The sequence below is a fragment of the Equus quagga genome, chromosome 2, assembly GCF_021613505.1.
Source record: "Equus quagga isolate Etosha38 chromosome 2, UCLA_HA_Equagga_1.0, whole genome shotgun sequence".
In the NCBI taxonomy this organism is placed as follows: domain Eukaryota; kingdom Metazoa; phylum Chordata; class Mammalia; order Perissodactyla; family Equidae; genus Equus; species Equus quagga.
The window spans coordinates 11943750-11960729 of record NC_060268.1 but is presented as its reverse complement, the minus strand read 5'-3'; the positions used below and the strand labels follow the sequence as shown (position 1 = coordinate 11960729).

The window sequence follows — 16980 nt, the reverse complement described above, 5'->3', positions numbered from 1 at the left end:
ATTATAAGCATTGAATAGATTATATTATTAGTATCATATTCATCAAACTAGCAAGACTAGGTCAATTGCCCCTTCTCTACAAAGTCTTCTCCAACTTCCTGGAAAGTTAAATCACCCTCTTCTGTGTGTTGTCATAGTGTTAAAATTACTCCCCTGAAAATAAAGCCCTCCCATTCTCCTGTGTTTCCTGTCTCAGTTAATGTCCTCAGCAATCTCAGCACTGTCCTGTTCCCTCACTCTTCCTTACTGGTCACATTCGCTTTACCCCTCGATCCCTCTTTTGTCTGCTGCCGATTCCCTCCACCCCGTCCTCACTTGTTAATCACATCAATTCAGGCCCTCATCATCCCTCCTCTAGACTACTGAAATAACCAGAAAACTGACTTACCTGCCTCTAGGTCTCTCAAGTGTGTCTTCCTCCCTACCGCCAGAGTTAATTTTTCTAAAACATAAATCAGGGCTGGCCCAGTGGCATAGTGATTAAGTTCATGCACTCTGCTTCAGAGGCCTGGGGCTCACTGGTTCAGATCCCAGGCACAGACCTACACACCGCTCATCAAGCCATGCTGTGGCAGTGTCCCACATACAAACTAGAGGAAGATTGACACAGACGTTAGCTCAGGGACAGTCGTCCTCACGGAAAAAGAGGATTGGCAACAGATGTTAGCTCAGGGCCAATCTTCCTCACCAAAAAAAAACAAACGTAAATCAGCTTATAGTCCTTCCCTATTTAAAATCTGAGGGCCCTTCATCCCCTACAAGTTAAAGTATAAAGAACTTAGCATGACGTATGAGATCCATCACTGGCCTTCTCCCATTTTTCTGGTGTCATTTCCTCCCACAATATCTCTGCGCATGCTATTTCTTCTTTTTAGAACATATTCCTCCCTTTTAGTACCTGGCCAAATTTTTATTACTCCTTGAAGTCCAGTCTAAATGTTGATCCTGTGATTTATTTTATTTCATAGCCCTTTATTTTTTCATTCTTTATGGTTTCCATAGTACTTAGTCCATACCTTTATTAGAGGCCTTAATCCTCTAGGTGTTATCATTGTTCTGCAGATCTGTTTCGTGTCTACTCCACTTCCTGCAAAATTCCCCATCACTGAGCTTTCCCAGGCCGTGGACAGTGTTCTGTTCATCTCTGTGTCCCCATCTCCTGCCAGTGCTCTCGCCCAGCTGCCTGTCGTGCCGTAGGTGCTCCATCGGTGCTTACGAACAAGTGAACTAGGACGATTTAACAGTTTGATAAATGACAGTTTGTAAGCAGATTGGGTCAGGCATACACAGGAAGGTTTCAGATGTGCTCTGATCTGCTCTAGGCCCTAGAGAAAAATTTGTATCCCCACCCAGTACCCAGAGCTTACCAGTTTCACAGAAAGGGATGACCTTTCTGGCTGGTCCTGCCCACCTCCCCTCACTGGCACCACCACTCCTTTCTCTCTCCTTAGAGTTGGGATCTCTTACTTCCCAGTGATCAGCTTTAAGCCTTGTTCTAACAACCACCAACTTTAATTACGTTTAATTATATTCAAGTTTAATTATGTTTAAGAGAGCTGAAATCAGTAATGGTGTAGAGCGACCATGTACTGTTTCTAATAACCATTGAATTTTAAATTCATATTTTAATTTCTTTCAGAGTCAAAACTAATTTCTTAAATATTTTAATGTATAGGAGTATTCCTGGAAAGGAATGCTGTCCAGAATTATCATCCGTAAGCCTGCCAATATTTATAGGCAGATAATCACTTACAGGGTAAATTGTAATGAGTGCCAGACATCATTGCCCAAAAATAGCTGCTTGGCCCAGGTGTCATAAAGCCTAGAATTTCACCAGTGGAAATCCATTCCCTTGGGTTAAGCATTACTCTCCTTCTGCACTTCTCTTGAAAAATGTGTAGGTTTGTGCAAGAAGAGCATATTGTGACTTAGCTTTTAAATCGCTCTTTTGCTGGTGCACTGGGTTTTAGAGTCATGTGGAGGCAGAAGAAACTAAAGAGCAGGCTAAGAGCACAGGAACTTTGTAAAAAAGTGTCTCTTAATCATTTTGCCAAGGACCATCCTTAATTCTCATTTATTAAAGATAAAACTGACACACCAATCCACTAAAGGATGTTTTTATCATCATGAGAGATTTAAAATTCTATGGTTCTTTATGCTTTATTTTATGTTTCATATGTCTTTCCATCTACAGATATGCTTCTTGTGGCCTAGAACAAAAGTTTTCCAAAGGATTTTTAAAATATATCTTACTATACTTAGCATGCCTAAGCAACACATGGTTACTTAAAATGAAAGTGTTTACAAGCAGGCTGATAAGGTTAGAAGATCTCTCTTTTACAGTGAAGTCACTTTTGTCACATCTTCACTGTGGGCCAGATTTACACTGATGTGATCCAAATTCTCTCATAAACTATAACTATATGATGAATAGATGAGACAAAAAGATGCAGGAGAAAATTGTAGACTTTTAAACATATTTTCAACAAAAAAAAATCAACTAGAGTTTTCTTTTTCTGTGCTTTTCTTAAAAATCAATTACTTAAAATTTGCATGTGTCCTACTAATTTTTAATTGCATAATTAAAATATCAAAGATCAGTGTAAAACATTTCCTTTTGAAATATAGGGCATCCTGAGTCTTTTGAGTGGTATTGACAGAAAAAAAAATAGAAGAACATGTAAAGCCAGCAAAGCCTTTCCTGCCTCTTGGTCAAATACTGATTTCTATGAAGAAGTTGAGGTTACAAAGAAATTGTGAATTCTCAGCCTGGTTTCCCTGCTGATGAGTAAGAACTGTAGTTCCCTTCGAGGTGTCAGGGGAGTCGCCATAGTGTCACACAAGGGTTCTTAGCGTAAAGCAAACACACTTTGCACAAACTCAGCTGCTTAATCTGTTTGCAGGTTGAATTCTGAAAGAGGATAGATGACTCTGGGTGCTGGGAAGGGGAACAGAGCATTTCCACAGTTTCTTGACTTAGAAAAAAGAAAAAGCCCGCTTTTCTTATTTAAAAGAAGAAAAAAGCCTGCGATTTTCATCAAAAGACTTCAATAAACTTTTTAGTTTTGTTGTTGGCTCCAGAATCTGATTTTACCCATAATGAAAAATAATTGTGCTAAAATATTCTTACATAGTTTAATATGAAAGGCATTAGTGAATTTCTTATAATTGCACTGTCTTTTCATTAAAATTATTCTGCTTCTTGCCAACTTTACCTGTGATTTTTCCCTATAAATTCTTGGTTGGGCTGTAAGTTGCAAGGCAATATTAGACATGTGTGAACACTTTGTAAATACTTGTTGATTGAGTCAAAGAAGAAGTTTCATAAATTCCCAACTCAACACAAGGTTTAAATCAATATTTAATATAATGTTGAAAGTTGACTTTGATTTATTAGTATTATTAATAAATGGGAGGATTTAAAACTTTTCTGGAAATTGCTCATCGGAATGTTTCTTTGTGTTTGAGACCTAAAAGCTCTGGTGAGATATGTTACACGTCTCAGCAAATAATAAGTCAAATAGTTAATTTATTTGTGATAGTTTGTGTACGGTTGAACACCCCACTCAGCTTTGAAAGGCGCCTTCTAAATCTAGATCTAATTAGATATAGCTTTATTGTCACTTGAATATAGATCACGGACTCAGGTTGAGTCAGCAATGATTGTAACATGTACAGCATCAAACATGCTTAATTTTTATGCTTGAACACATGATGTGCTTTTTAAGAATTTAATATTCTGGATTTGTAAATCATAACCCATGTTTTTAAATACATATTTAACTTATGAAATACAAGTCTTGCACTCTATCAAACAAGTATGTATTTTATAAACAATTTAAATCCATTATGTATTTGTGTGGTACATCACCTTTCTCCTCCACTGAGTGCATAAAGAGGTTTCTTTAGAGGTACTTTTATTAGAGATGTTTGATAGATATATAATTGTATTCATTTCTTTATCAAAACCAAAGAATTTGGGCTTACACCTTGATCTTTAGGGAATGTCTCACTTTGACATGAAAAAGAAACATAGTTTTCATTGTCTAGATCATTCCTTTCTACCAGGGAAAGATTGATATAGGATTATTAAAATTGGAGCCTAGCCCAAAATTTGAGAAATTCCAATGAAGTGGAAAGTGAAGGATCCAGGCTAAAGAAGAAAAGGAATTCTCTAACCCTAAGAATCTGCACTTCCGGGGATAAGTTCCCTTTTAGAGTTAACTTTATGGCGTAGCTCATAAAGAGCGTGAGGGAAGGGACTGAGAAATCGCACTGCAGCACGGCGCCTTGCACGAGATCTGCTTCTTCACTTCAGAACCTCTCTCCCAGTAGGTGCCCAGAGCTGGGCTGCCTACCAGGACAGGTAAAGCGTGTTTCAGATGAGCACAATGGGGAGAAAGGAGAGAAAAGGAGTAAAACATGACACAGACCCCTACTGTTTCGGTTTAAGACTAAATAAAATGCAGGAATTTTTGTTGTTTTTCTTTAACTCAAGTGTTAGAGTAAGGAGAAGTCAGAGATAGAATTCCTAGTATTTTAGAGAAATTATAGGATCCACTTAACAATAATCATGTACATTTTAACTAGAACTTGAGAGGCTAAAAAAAATTCGACAGGAGTTCTTACACCTCAGCGACATTCAGATGTGATTTTCACACATAAATATGGATGTAAGTTCCTTAGAGTGGCCATACGTCTAGTAAGTGTCCTTTCCTTGGTTCTGTTCTTGGCTCCAGTTGAAAGTGTTCTTACTGTTTAACCCCTTACACGCTACATAGCTCCTGGGTTCCTCCATGAAGATAGGAGAACTCACCCATCTTATCTGAGAATAGTTTAGAATTGATAAAAATAAGACATATAAAGTGATTTGAGCTTCCTTGGCGAGGTAACTTAAGACTAACCACTAGAGTACTTTAGAATACTTTTGTTGTAGTAAAGGGGAAAAGGAAGCTATTGTAGAAATGAGATTTTTGAAGTTTTTGCCATTCCTGCTTGGATGTTGCTCAATCTTATTATACTTGATAACTCACTCAGAACTTCCTCTTTTGCTTTTCTGTTTTTAAACACACAGGAGACTGGATCTAATGTGTCTGTCTGTTCACATAGAAAATGTCCACATTTTTATATAAATCAGGGTCTGGTTTTCTTTTTTTTTTTTTTTAAGATTGGCACCTGGGCTAACAACTGTTGCCAATCTTTTTTTTTTTTTTTCCCTGCTTTGTCTCCCCAAACCCACCCTGTACACAGTTGTATATCTTAGTTGCAGGTCCTTCTAGTTGTAGGATGTGGGACGCTGCCTCAACGTGGCCTGACGATCAGTGCCGTGTCCGCACCCAGGATCCGAACCCTGGGCCGCCGCAGCGGAGCTCGCGAACTTAACCGCTTGGCCACGGAGCCGGCCCCTGGTTTTCTTTTAATAGAGCCTCAGTTTACTCATCTAAAATCTGATGTACAATTCCTTACTAATTATAGGTTTTATTCCCAAAATATAATTAGAAAAAAACTAAATTGAATCCAAGAGCAAATAGAAATACAAATTTCACTTGGATTCTAAGATGCCCTGTTTGATTATTTCTCCCCACAAACTCAGGGATTTGCCCACGTGAACATTTGGCCCTTGATAAATATAGAATGAAAGAATCTTTGCCTATTTCAGTGTAACTTTGTTTGATGGTGAAATCATAAACATTGTCCAGACATAAACTTCGTTCTTGATCATTTACTTTTAAAGAGAAAAGATGATTCTATAACAATGTAGGATATAGTAGCAGCTGAAGTGCATCCTCTGTCTTCCTTTTATTGTTATATACTCTTGAGCAACTCAACAGAAAGGTTTTTTCTTCAGTTCTTAACCTATATATAAAGAAAAAAATAGTTAACACTAATGTGGATTACTTCATTAGGTGTTATCTGTAGAAAGATTAAGTAAACGTGAAAAATCAGACTCCAAAAACTACATAGTAAACGGTATTTTGGAACTTATTAACTTACTAACTTTAATTTTTTAATTGCGTTGGCAATTATACCATTCAAACTAATAGTTGTTGGAACATCATCATCACCTGACTTTTTCCTTTGCCGCGTACAACAGTATCCTCAGGGCGTGTTGCTCCTCTTTATTTTGCCATTTGGCAAGCTATATAATGGTAAAAATAATATGTAAACATTTAAAATCTTGAAACATTTTCCTTAAATTAAACTAATCTGCCTTCTGAGCTATGTGTATTTCACATCATCCTTCCAAGAAGTTCTCTACTGCTGACCGGAGGGCCTAATCCTTCCCAGAATGATGGGAGAGTAGCCCAGTTCAAGAACAAGAATGAATCCCTGTATAATCGCACCACAATGTGAGGTGACCCTCTGACAGAGGACTGACCAGATACACATATGGGTTTTAGGAAGACTTTCTGATGCTCTTTTTTAACACAGCTGTGAGAAGAATGTGGCTAAGACCCCATAGTCATTCTTGAGTAGAGCTGGCAAAGGAAACCATGAGGAGCAGAGAATTTAACACATGGGCGTAAGAGAGTACGGCTTCATTGATGCGATCTGAGGGGAATGCCTAATGACTGGAAGAATCAAACTTGGCAATGAAAACACAAAGCTCTTTTCATCAATTCAAACGCAGACGCTAAAGCTGCAGATGGCCACCTCCGGCCTCGTCTGTTCAGTGTGAGGTTTATAAAATGGCACTTTGGTGAATACTAATAGATCAAAACAAAGATTTAATAACATAAAGATGTGGTGTTCATTTTTAAATGAGTATACAGGTCACTGTCTCAGAAAAGGATAAAAAGAGTACCTTTTATATGTGGGTCTAAAGTCTTTTTGTTATTTTTCAACTTCAAAAATAAATGACATCTTTAACGTACAGATTGATTTATGGAAAACAGTTTACATTATGAAAAAGAGACCAAAATCAGGGTTTATATATACTCTCATTGATTTCATTGCTTCTGTTGGAGGACTCTTAATTTATAATGTTTGTTAATGTCATTCTTTAATATTTTCTTGAAGCTCACTTGATAGGATAAATATATGTTGTGATTCTCAAGGATGAATCAATCTAATTAAAAATTTAGGCCAAAATATTTTACACTTGGAATAGAACTTTTTTTCTTACCTTTCCAGAGAATGCAAAGATACATTTTTTAGTACAAAGGAAGCCCTTGAACTTCAGTGCAGTCTTGAAATTATATTTTTGCTACTTTGCATTTGATTTTCTGAGATTTTAGAAATTCATAATAATTGTTCATATATTAAAAGGTAATTCACTGTATGTAACTTGTTACTTAGGTTTACATAACTAAATATTACTTTAAGTTAAAATATGATATCTCTTTCCAGAATAAATTTTATTGTTAGATTTGGTTAGCACTTTATAGTATGTAAAATTCTTGAGCTAACACCAAACAAATTAACCTCTGTTATCCAAAATAAGCTTAACATATGAACTCAAAATGGCTTTTTACCAGCTTTCATGTTTCTACTATTTGTGAAGTAAATATCATAAGTGTCTATTCCTAATACTTTTCTCTAGTAAGAGACACTAACATATAATAAATTAAAATACTACAATTGAAAGATAAAGGGAAGGCAACTTCGTATCTAGTAGAAATATCAGTGAACTAACTGGCTATGTACAAATCATCAAATTGTGTTTCTTCTCAGTTTCCTCATCTGGAAGATGGAGCTGGTATACTTGCCCTGTCTACTTCAAAACATGGCTGTGAGGATCAAATAAGATGCATGTGCATAAAAGCACTTAGAAAAGTATGATATACTCTATAAATGTAAGCCATTGACTGAAGAATGTCTTCTACTTATAATATACATTTTAAATAAAAAGTTATAATCACCTTTTTTGAACCAGAGATAGTAAGTGAGAAAAATAGTATTTTAGCTCAGAGACAGAAGGTAAATGCCATGTAAGCTTGAGAAGGAGATTCTTCACATAGACCTTGGAAACTGGAAGTGAAGAGGACTCTACATTCTCAGTACGTTAGTGGTGAGAATGCAAAATGGTAAAAAGCCCTGTGGAGTAGAATTTGATGATATCTAACAAAATTACGTGTGCATTAACTCTGACTAAGGAAAATCACTTCTAGGAATCCGTCCTGAATCTATACCTCTGTGAATATTAAACAACACAAGAATTACAGTAGTATTTTTAACAGCAAACGGAAACGACCCAAGTAGGAGAATAGTTGAATAAACTATAGTACATTGACACAGTGGAATACGATGCAACTATTAAAAGACAAAGAGTAAGGAAGATGGCTATAAACTGACAGTGGATGATTTCAGGACATATTGCTAACAAAAAATCAAGTACTAATAATATGCTACCTTTTATGTGAAAAATAAGAATAAAAAGCACAGGAAGGATAAACCAGAAACTAATGGAACTGGTTGCCATTGGAGGTAGATGGGAAAAAGATGCAGGCATAGGATGGGAGTGCAGGTTTTCCAATTATGCCTTTTTGTATAGTTTTGACTTTTGAACCAAGTGTATGTTTCACATATTCAGAAATTAAAATCAAATTTAAAAATATAAAAAGCAAACCCTGAAAGTGAATACAAATAGAAATAAATATGCCTAACTTATCAAAATGATAAGATACAGAGAGAAAATAATTAATTCAAATATCTTCTGATCATCGTACTCGGGCTGCACATACTTAGCGGCATTTATTCTAAGGACGAAAAGAAATCCAAAAAATCTTCAACTTTGCTTAGCATATTCATACTTAGTTGTACTAATGGTTATTAACATTTTGAAAGTATTTTATGTATATTGTTGGATTGAGCAAATAAGTAAATAACTATTGTTAGGAGTCAGGATTTTCACTGTAAAATAAATGGCATTAGGAAAAAGAAACTATAGTATTACATTTGAATTGAAAATATCAGTATGAACTCATGATTTTAAAAATATTTTTTTTTCTTAGCTCTAGCCACTGAAAAGCCCTTAGAAGCAATGGACACACCTGACACCCAGATTTTAGTTTAATGGAAAATATATTTCCCATTAAAGGGTACCAAAGTCCAAGTCTGGAGTGGGGAAAGTAGAGTGAGTTTAGACTATCTTTTTGTGCCCGAAAGCAAGAAGATACTCAAAGACTAATAAGGTCATGTCAAAAGGACACAGAAGCCAGCTTGAAAAGGTTCCCACTGACCAAATTGGGACATTTGTGCATCGAAAAAAAAAAAGAACTATATTTGATTATCAAATATTTAATTTTTGCATCTCATTGTCTGTAAAGATACTAAAAAAAAGATGGAGGATGAAAAGGAAGAAGCTCTTGTACAGAAGAATGGCAGTTAATAGATGAAAACAGAATGACAGAATGAGAGAATCACCACCTTGCGACCCCTAGTGTGATTAATTCAAGCAGACCGTCCATCAGCCATCCAACGAGTTAAAAAAAGCTACTTTGGCAGTAGAATCCGTCAGTCTAGTTTGGGGAAACTTACTTAGCACATACCAAGGAGTTTAGAGCTCAAAAATCAGAGAGGGCTTACCCATGGGGATTTAGGATGTCAGGTGCCTTCGAACAATATTTAGGGATTTATTATTCAAGTTTACTTTGGAAATTTTTCTTACTCAAATATTCTGTGCTTATGTAAATGAAGCAGATAGACCTAAAGCAGTCAACCTTTTATCAAAATTCATCTTTGAAAGAAGCTCACTACAATGTAAAGAAATTTTGCCTTAGAGACTTTATCAATATCAGAGTAGGTACTAATCCTTTCCTTAGTTAAACTTTGATATTTTGTTTATCATGGAATTTTTGTGTTAATTTTGATTTTTTAAACTATTGCATTAAAATATTATTTATCTTGGTTACTGAGGTTTTTTTACACCCCTTAAACTTTAAACCTGAATTTTGTGCCTCTTTACCTTACCTGAGTTCTAGCCCTGAATGCTCTATAAAAGATGAAAAGGACACCGCTAGAGGAAAAAAACACCCTACTCTATCCTCATTCAAAAAATAATAATGATGATAAGTTACCCTAACTTGTATGATTTCTTCTGAATGGTGTTTTGCGTTGGGGCATGACAGTGGTGTGATGGAGCTGCGCACCTGTGGCTCTTCCCGCCCTGTGGGACTCATCCAGGGTTTTGATTATCTCCTGTCCAGAAAGTCTACCACTGCCTGAATGTCTGTGTCTTTCTTCATGGTCATTACCTGTACCACTTTTTTGATAAACTGCTGCTTTGTCTTCATTTCACTCATCTGTGTAGATCAACCATCATGGTTCCGATTGCATTCTAGACCCTAAATGTTGATTTCCGTTTGAGAACGTGTGGTTTTTATGAATCAGAGATAAACCAGATAGAGAAAATTACTGTGACAATGCCAGCATAATAAGTTGAATATTACTTTCACTTTGTAGGCCCCTGGCTTAGTCTGAAGTTTGAAGGTGCGTTGATATATTATCTCTACTAGTCTCCCAAAGGGTGTTGTCAGTCTTTTCAATTAAACTTGAATAAGGTTGATTTGTATTCCCTGTTAATCAAAATTTGAAATGTTGACATTAGAAAATTTCATTCAGTGCTAATTATATATGACTTTTATGAAAGTTAGGAAGGAAAGAATCCTACATTTTAAAGTTTAGTCTCAGCCTAAAGCCCTATGAAAACAATAGTGAGTAGCTTAATAAGCCATCTTAATAAGATACCTTAGTAAAACTAACCAGTTATTCTAGCTTGCTGCATTTCACTTGGCAATATAAAAATCAGTGACTCACTTCCTCTATCATTAATTGAAACTTTTCTGGGTTTAAAATGATCAAAAACCTCAGCAATGTTACAGCAACGTTTCCCAATCTTTCTTGACTGTTGAATCCCTTTAATAGTAAAACAGACTCTCTAGGGAGAGTTTGAAGCATCCTTTTTGCATTGGTATAAGATAAAGAAGTTAATTTGCATTGATTGTTTTATAAACTGTATTTTAATACAACCTTTAATGTTAACAATATGTAACATCACATGGTGTTTGACTGACTTCAGCTATATAATAAAAAAGCATAATTTATTGTTTTATAATGGTATTTTAAGTGTGGTTTAGGGACCAAATACATAGAAGAAAGTAGGTTAAAATTTAGTAACCTGCAAATGACCTTAAATAACTGCTCGTGAGCTGATATTTGGAATGCTTAACATTTTACTTTTAAAATGAAACAATAGAGGTTTATTATTATGCAGCAAACCTCCATTTGCTGGAATATTTCCACCAGTAGCACATTAGGTTTTTGGTCCCTACTTCAATATATGTGAAGCTAAATTAAACATTACTGTTATTCCAAAATTTTCTCTCTTGAACTTTGTTTTTTAAGTAACAGCTACTAAATAGGCGATGTGAGTAGTTTGATCAAATGAATGCAATTTAGAGATCTGGGGAAGAGAATCGAGGTAAATTTACAGATTTATTTTCATGCCTGTCATTAATTTATATTTCAACATCAGTGTTCTTTCTGCTTCCTCTAAGTATTCACTGGTCCATTAGGGGTGGAAATTAAACAGTTTACAACTGAGAAAGAAAAATAATTATGCTAAAAATCGTGTTGAGCAGCTATGTTCAGCTGAATGATAAATCAGCTAAGGGACTGAGTCTTGAACATGAGGTTCTGGTCTTCAGTTAACCTACCGTAGCTCATTCATATGCATTCGGAAGTTCTAAAACTAGCCCACTTTAAAAGGCTAAATAAATAAGTTAAAGGCAAAAATATTTAGTAATACTTTTATGCTTCGACTTCAAAAGTAGAACTCAGAACAGACATTACCACCTTTGGTTACATAATTTCCTGTGAATTTCTAAAAGACAAAATGAAAAAAAGATACTTTAGAGAATTTCATTATATAGTTTTGTGCACCCTTTTTACTCCTTTTGTCAATTTTAACACGTTTTTATATTGTTTAAGGAAGCATTTATTTCCTCGAAAACACTTTAAACTGCTTTCATTGTTTATTAGCAACCTCCCCCCATAAATACATATTAAAGTCAAATAAATTGCCTGAATTGGTTAAATTAGGATATAAGTAATTGAAAGAAAAGAATCATTTGCTGGAAAAAGTATGTGTTGCAGCATATTAAATAAATATTAATGGTTTCTTTACAAATCTTCAAATAAGAGAACATTTTTCCAAAAAATGGAAATTTAATAGTTTATTATAGAATAACTGACTGTATGCTTTAAAATACGAAATAAATATTATTCTCATCCTGAGCAAAGTGTACCTCTTGAAGACTCGATTTGTTTGTGTTGGTGGCCTTACTAAGTATTAGTCTGTGCTAGTCCAGTTGATACCATTTATCTTTCCTGTGCTAACACTCCGATTTTGCTCTGAAGTATTCTACGACTTGCTGTTATGTGATACCAGCCCCAGAGCTAGCTTTACCAGTTTACTGAATAGCTGGCTATAATCTGTAAGAAGTAAATCAATAAAACGTTTTTGTAATGTACAAACTCCCATCTTTGTGAAGCAGTTACAAGCAAACTGTAAGTGAACACACGAGTCCAAAAAAAGTATGTTATGATTATATTGATTCTGAAAACATTTGATTTTCATTTAATACATCATTTATTGTGTGGTATAAATTGGTTGTAATATTGCTCATAATTTTTGAATAATAAATCCAGTGAATAGTAAAACAATAAAAATGTTTATATCCTAGGAATACATTTTAAGTAATTATTCTGAAGAGTTACACATTAGTGATATCTTTGAGCAAATTAATAGATATAAATCATATTCTTTTTTAGGGTATAAAACTGGGGCCTATAAATAAAATCTTTATCCTTAGTAATTGAATTTTATATCGGTTTCATACATTTTCTATATCATAATAGATAGCAAAGATGAATTAAAAACTTTTAAATAACATTTATTAACTATTTAAACACAATAAACTCTACATTGATTAAGGAAATGTGTTTAGGAGGGAATAAGCTGAATGCATCAAAGAATTCACTTTAACGATCATGGCATCTTGCTCATTTTAAAATGATTCTTGCTTTATGTAAAGTTTTGTTACTTATTAAGATTTGACCAAGTCTGGGGCCAGCCCGGCAGCCCCAGGGTTCGCCGGTTCAGATCCCGGGTGCAGACATGGCACCGCTTGGCACGCCATGCTGTGGTAGGCGTCCCACATATAAAGAAGAAGAAGATGGGCACGATGTTAGCTCAGGGCCAGTCTTCCTCAGCAAAAAGAGGAGGATTGGCAGCAGTTAGCTCAGGGCTAATCTTCCTCAAAAAAAAAAAAGCCATTTGACCAAGTCTTAAATAGCTAACCTGTCTGGCTGCCTAATTCTTTAATGAGACTGTACTTCCATGATAAAACATAGCTGTGAAAACTGTTTTCCTGATAGATTTTATCATTTTCAGAAATAACCTTTTTGAATGGTGGAAAGTGGTTGGTTGTATTTATAATTGGTTGATGTAGATGTCCTAATTAGTTGTTGTAAAGTGAAAAACTAAGTATAAATCATTACAGTTGGGTTGGTTGAGGAAGTACATAGATGAGTTATAATAGCCATGCCAAATATAAATATGAGACTTTTTTTCAGATCTCAGAAGCAAATATGTTTCATTCTAAATAAAAAAGATGAAAGAGATAATTCCCAATGGATGAAAAGCCATGATTTAAATATTTTCCCAACTGTAATTACAACAAGCAGGATCTTAAGCGATTTTATTCATGTCTTTGTTCAGGCACTATGTCAGGCACTGGGGAACAACATCAAACTGTGCCTTGACCTCATGAAGCAAACGTTCTTTCAGGAGAGACAAGTATCAAATATTCACACAAATTGTGTTTGATGCAGTGAGAAAAAATTCCTACGAGCTATAAGAGAAAATAACAGGGAGATCTAATTTAGATTTGCATTAAGGGAAGAGTCTGGGACCAGAAATATAAATAGGAATCAGCCAGGGGAAAAAGCCTTCCATGGGGAAGCCAAAGCAGAGAACTTGGCACACTGGAGAAACTGAAGGAAGATCCTGCGGCCAGAGGACAGCTTGGAACAAGAAAGGAGGGTGGAGTGGTACACAGAGTCAGATCTTGAAGAACCTTGGAAGCCTTGTTAAGGTTTTTGTTTGTTAGTTTCCATTTTTTAACTTTATCTTACAAGCTGCGGAAGTCGTTGATAGATTTTAATCAGGGGACATGTTCTGATTTGCATTTTCAAAAGATTAACTCTGACTGCTGTGTGGAGGATAAACTGGAATGAGACAAAACTAGAAGTGAAGAGACTCTTCAGGAAGGAGGAGCACTGGTGAGAAATTGTGACGTGGACCAGGGGAGAGTCTTTGGAGATGGAGAAGAATAGTGGGACTTGAGATCTACGTGGCATCCAGGCAGCAGACTTCCTGGGTGGGATAAGGGGTATCAAGGAGAACTCCCAAATTTTTGTCTTGAGCAACCTGATAGATGGAAATACCATTTATTGAGATTGGGAAGACTAGAAGAACAGAGCTGAAATGGAAAGACATTTTTAACAAGTTTAATTTGAGTAGTATACAAGACATCCAAGTAGATATCCTTATTAATATCTTAGTTTCTCAAAGAAGGACTTACACTTATAGTAGGTAATCCTTCAAATTGTTCATAGATCCTTTTAAGGAAATATATGGGATTTGTATTACTTATACTTATTGTAAAAAATTCTAATGAAAAGAAGATAACCTACGGTTCTCTTTCATAATAACCTTACCATTAGGCTATATGAGGAGGCCAGATAACATCCTATGAAGTGTTTGATGACTACAGTACCAGGCATGACCTAAGAACACTATTTAGTTAGTATATTTTTCCTTCTAATAGATTAGATCATTTTTCCTAAAAGTTTTCATTGAACCATCTTGCCAACAATCAGTTTAGGTTTTAAAACTCAGTCATTCACACATATGTGTCAATATTTTGTGCCAGAACTCTTCTGTGCTATATCTATTTCCTGCTAGTAATGAACTTGTATCATATTAAAAGATATAATGGATGCATATTAACTCGACACGTCTATAATTTGAAACCATAATTTTATGTTATATTTTATTCCAAGACAAAAAAATGTTTGCTTCTGAGGTTCATATTAGTTTAGTTATCTATTGCTGTGTAACAAATTACCCCCAAATTTAGTGACTTAAAACAATAATAATAATTTCACAGTTTCTGCAGTCAGGAAATCTCAGTGAAATCTCAGGAAATCTTAGCTGGGACCTCTGGTTCTGGGTCTCTCTCAAGATCTGACTAAGAATGTACTTTCCAGATGACTCCCATGATGGTTGTCAGGATTCAGTTCTACCGAGCGGTTGGACTAAGGCCTCAGTTCCTCTCACACTCAAGGCCTCACGGCCTTCTTTGGTTCTTTGCTTTGTGGGCCTCTCCATACAGCATCTCACAACATGGCAGGTAACTTCATTGGAATGAACAAGCAAGAGGGCAAGAAAGTAAGTTAGCAGAATGGAAATCACAGCCTTTTGTCACCTAATCACAGAGGTGACGTCCCATCACTTTTGCCATATTCTGTTCATTAGAAGCAAGTCACTAGCTCCAGTCCACACCACTGGAGGGTGGACTACACAATGGTCTGAGTACCAGGAGGCGGGAATCACTGGGAGCCATGTCAGAAACTGCCTCTCACAAAGTTTTTTAAAAGTTGTTACTTTTATTGGGCCTTAGGTAGCTGAAAATTGGTGGTCTGTAAGACCTTCAGTTAATCATATTGCTTCATGAGCAGTGACACTTGTGGGAAAATGCACAACCACAATCTGACCTTTAGGATACCATCACAATCCTCTGAAAATCTACAAGATCCTGTCTAAAGAAACCAAAGGTCATGACAGGGTCAAAACTTCTAAAGAAACCAAAGCCTGAGCCAAAATTAAGTAGCAAGAATCATGCATATTCAGAAACTAATAGATCGTGGACAGGGCAGTTAGCAGGCTCTGGCTGTGTTGCTCTCAGTTTGGCCAGCTTCCTACTTAGAAATTTGAATTTTAAAAATCAAAGTGCCGCTAGCTAGTTTAAGAAACAAGGAAGGAGGGCTTCTGTTTTTACCTCTTTCAAATCAAGATGAATACAGAGAATCTGAGTCAAGATTTAAGCCAGCCCTACTAGTAAAAATGAGAAAATAAAATAATGAAAGAGAAAAGTGCTCGGCTGTGGTGAATTAGAAAGGTAATCAATATTACTTGAATTATGCTAAAGTATAACAGTTTTATTGGTACTTCAATTCTGCTGGTTGTTTGTATTGATACTGTTAATGATGATAAGCATAATTTTTTTAAAAACATTCAGTAGCAATGAAAATTAAGAAAAAATATGTTATCAAATCTAAGTATTTAAACACTGAATCTTATTTTAAAAGGACAAAGAATTGTAATAATTAATCTGAAACATTAAAAAACATATGTTGAAATAATAATAAATGTGATTATTGCCACAAGAGAAATGTCAGTGAATGGACAGCTGTTTAAATATTTTGGTAAAATAAGACTAAAAAGAGCTTTAAATAATGAAAAGATGAAAGTCGAAGGAGAGTAGTGCCTGCCCATATCTAAGTACCTTGAATTATTTTAAGGTACTTAGAAAATTCTCTGAAACTTATTTCTTCTGCTCTCCAATTCAATGATTATTTTAATCAAGTATGTACTATTCACCAAGCATTGAATTAGCCACTGGGAATCACTGGTAGATAAAATTAAAGACAGCAGCACCTGCTGTCGCTGAACTTACAGTCAACAAGGGGTATTGATAAGTAAACAGCAGCCATAATAGGAGAAGTGTGTGCTACTGTGGGAGCTCTCAGGAAGGATGCCTCTCGCAGACTTGGGTCAGTCAACGGAGGTTTCATAGTTGTGAAAAGCATGTGTGTTCCATTAACTCTGTGGGTTATGTTGCTCAGAGTTTTGATTGCCTGTTAGGGTATGCTGGAGAAAAATGATCTAAAAGTTGCAGATTCAACCCCCCC

General features: G+C 35.5%; 1 protein-coding gene and 1 long non-coding RNA gene across 9 annotated transcripts in view; one reads left to right on the top strand and one right to left on the bottom strand.

Annotated features, from left to right (window-relative positions):
- The window catches only part of MIPOL1 (mirror-image polydactyly 1), a 301403-nt gene that overhangs the window by 263083 nt on the left and 21340 nt on the right, over window positions 1-16980 (top strand). For 4 of the 8 annotated variants that reach the window (XM_046653531.1, XM_046653532.1, XM_046653534.1 and 1 more), the window contains one exon: window positions 7675-8001. The exons of 2 other annotated variants lie outside the window; for them this stretch is intronic. In XM_046653531.1, coding sequence (XP_046509487.1) covers window positions 7675-7747 — 73 coding nt within the window. In that variant the 3' untranslated portion in view covers window positions 7748-8001. Of the gene's footprint in view, window positions 1-7674; window positions 8561-16980 lie in introns of those variants that run through there. 2 more of the 8 variants (XM_046653538.1, XM_046653535.1) reach the window with 2 other exon arrangements.
- LOC124235477 (uncharacterized) overlaps window positions 5710-16980 on the bottom strand; it is a 51192-nt gene continuing 39921 nt past the window's right edge. The window contains exon 3 of the long non-coding RNA XR_006887494.1: window positions 5710-5856. This is a non-coding gene — a long non-coding RNA (uncharacterized LOC124235477). The remainder of the gene's footprint in view (window positions 5857-16980) is intronic.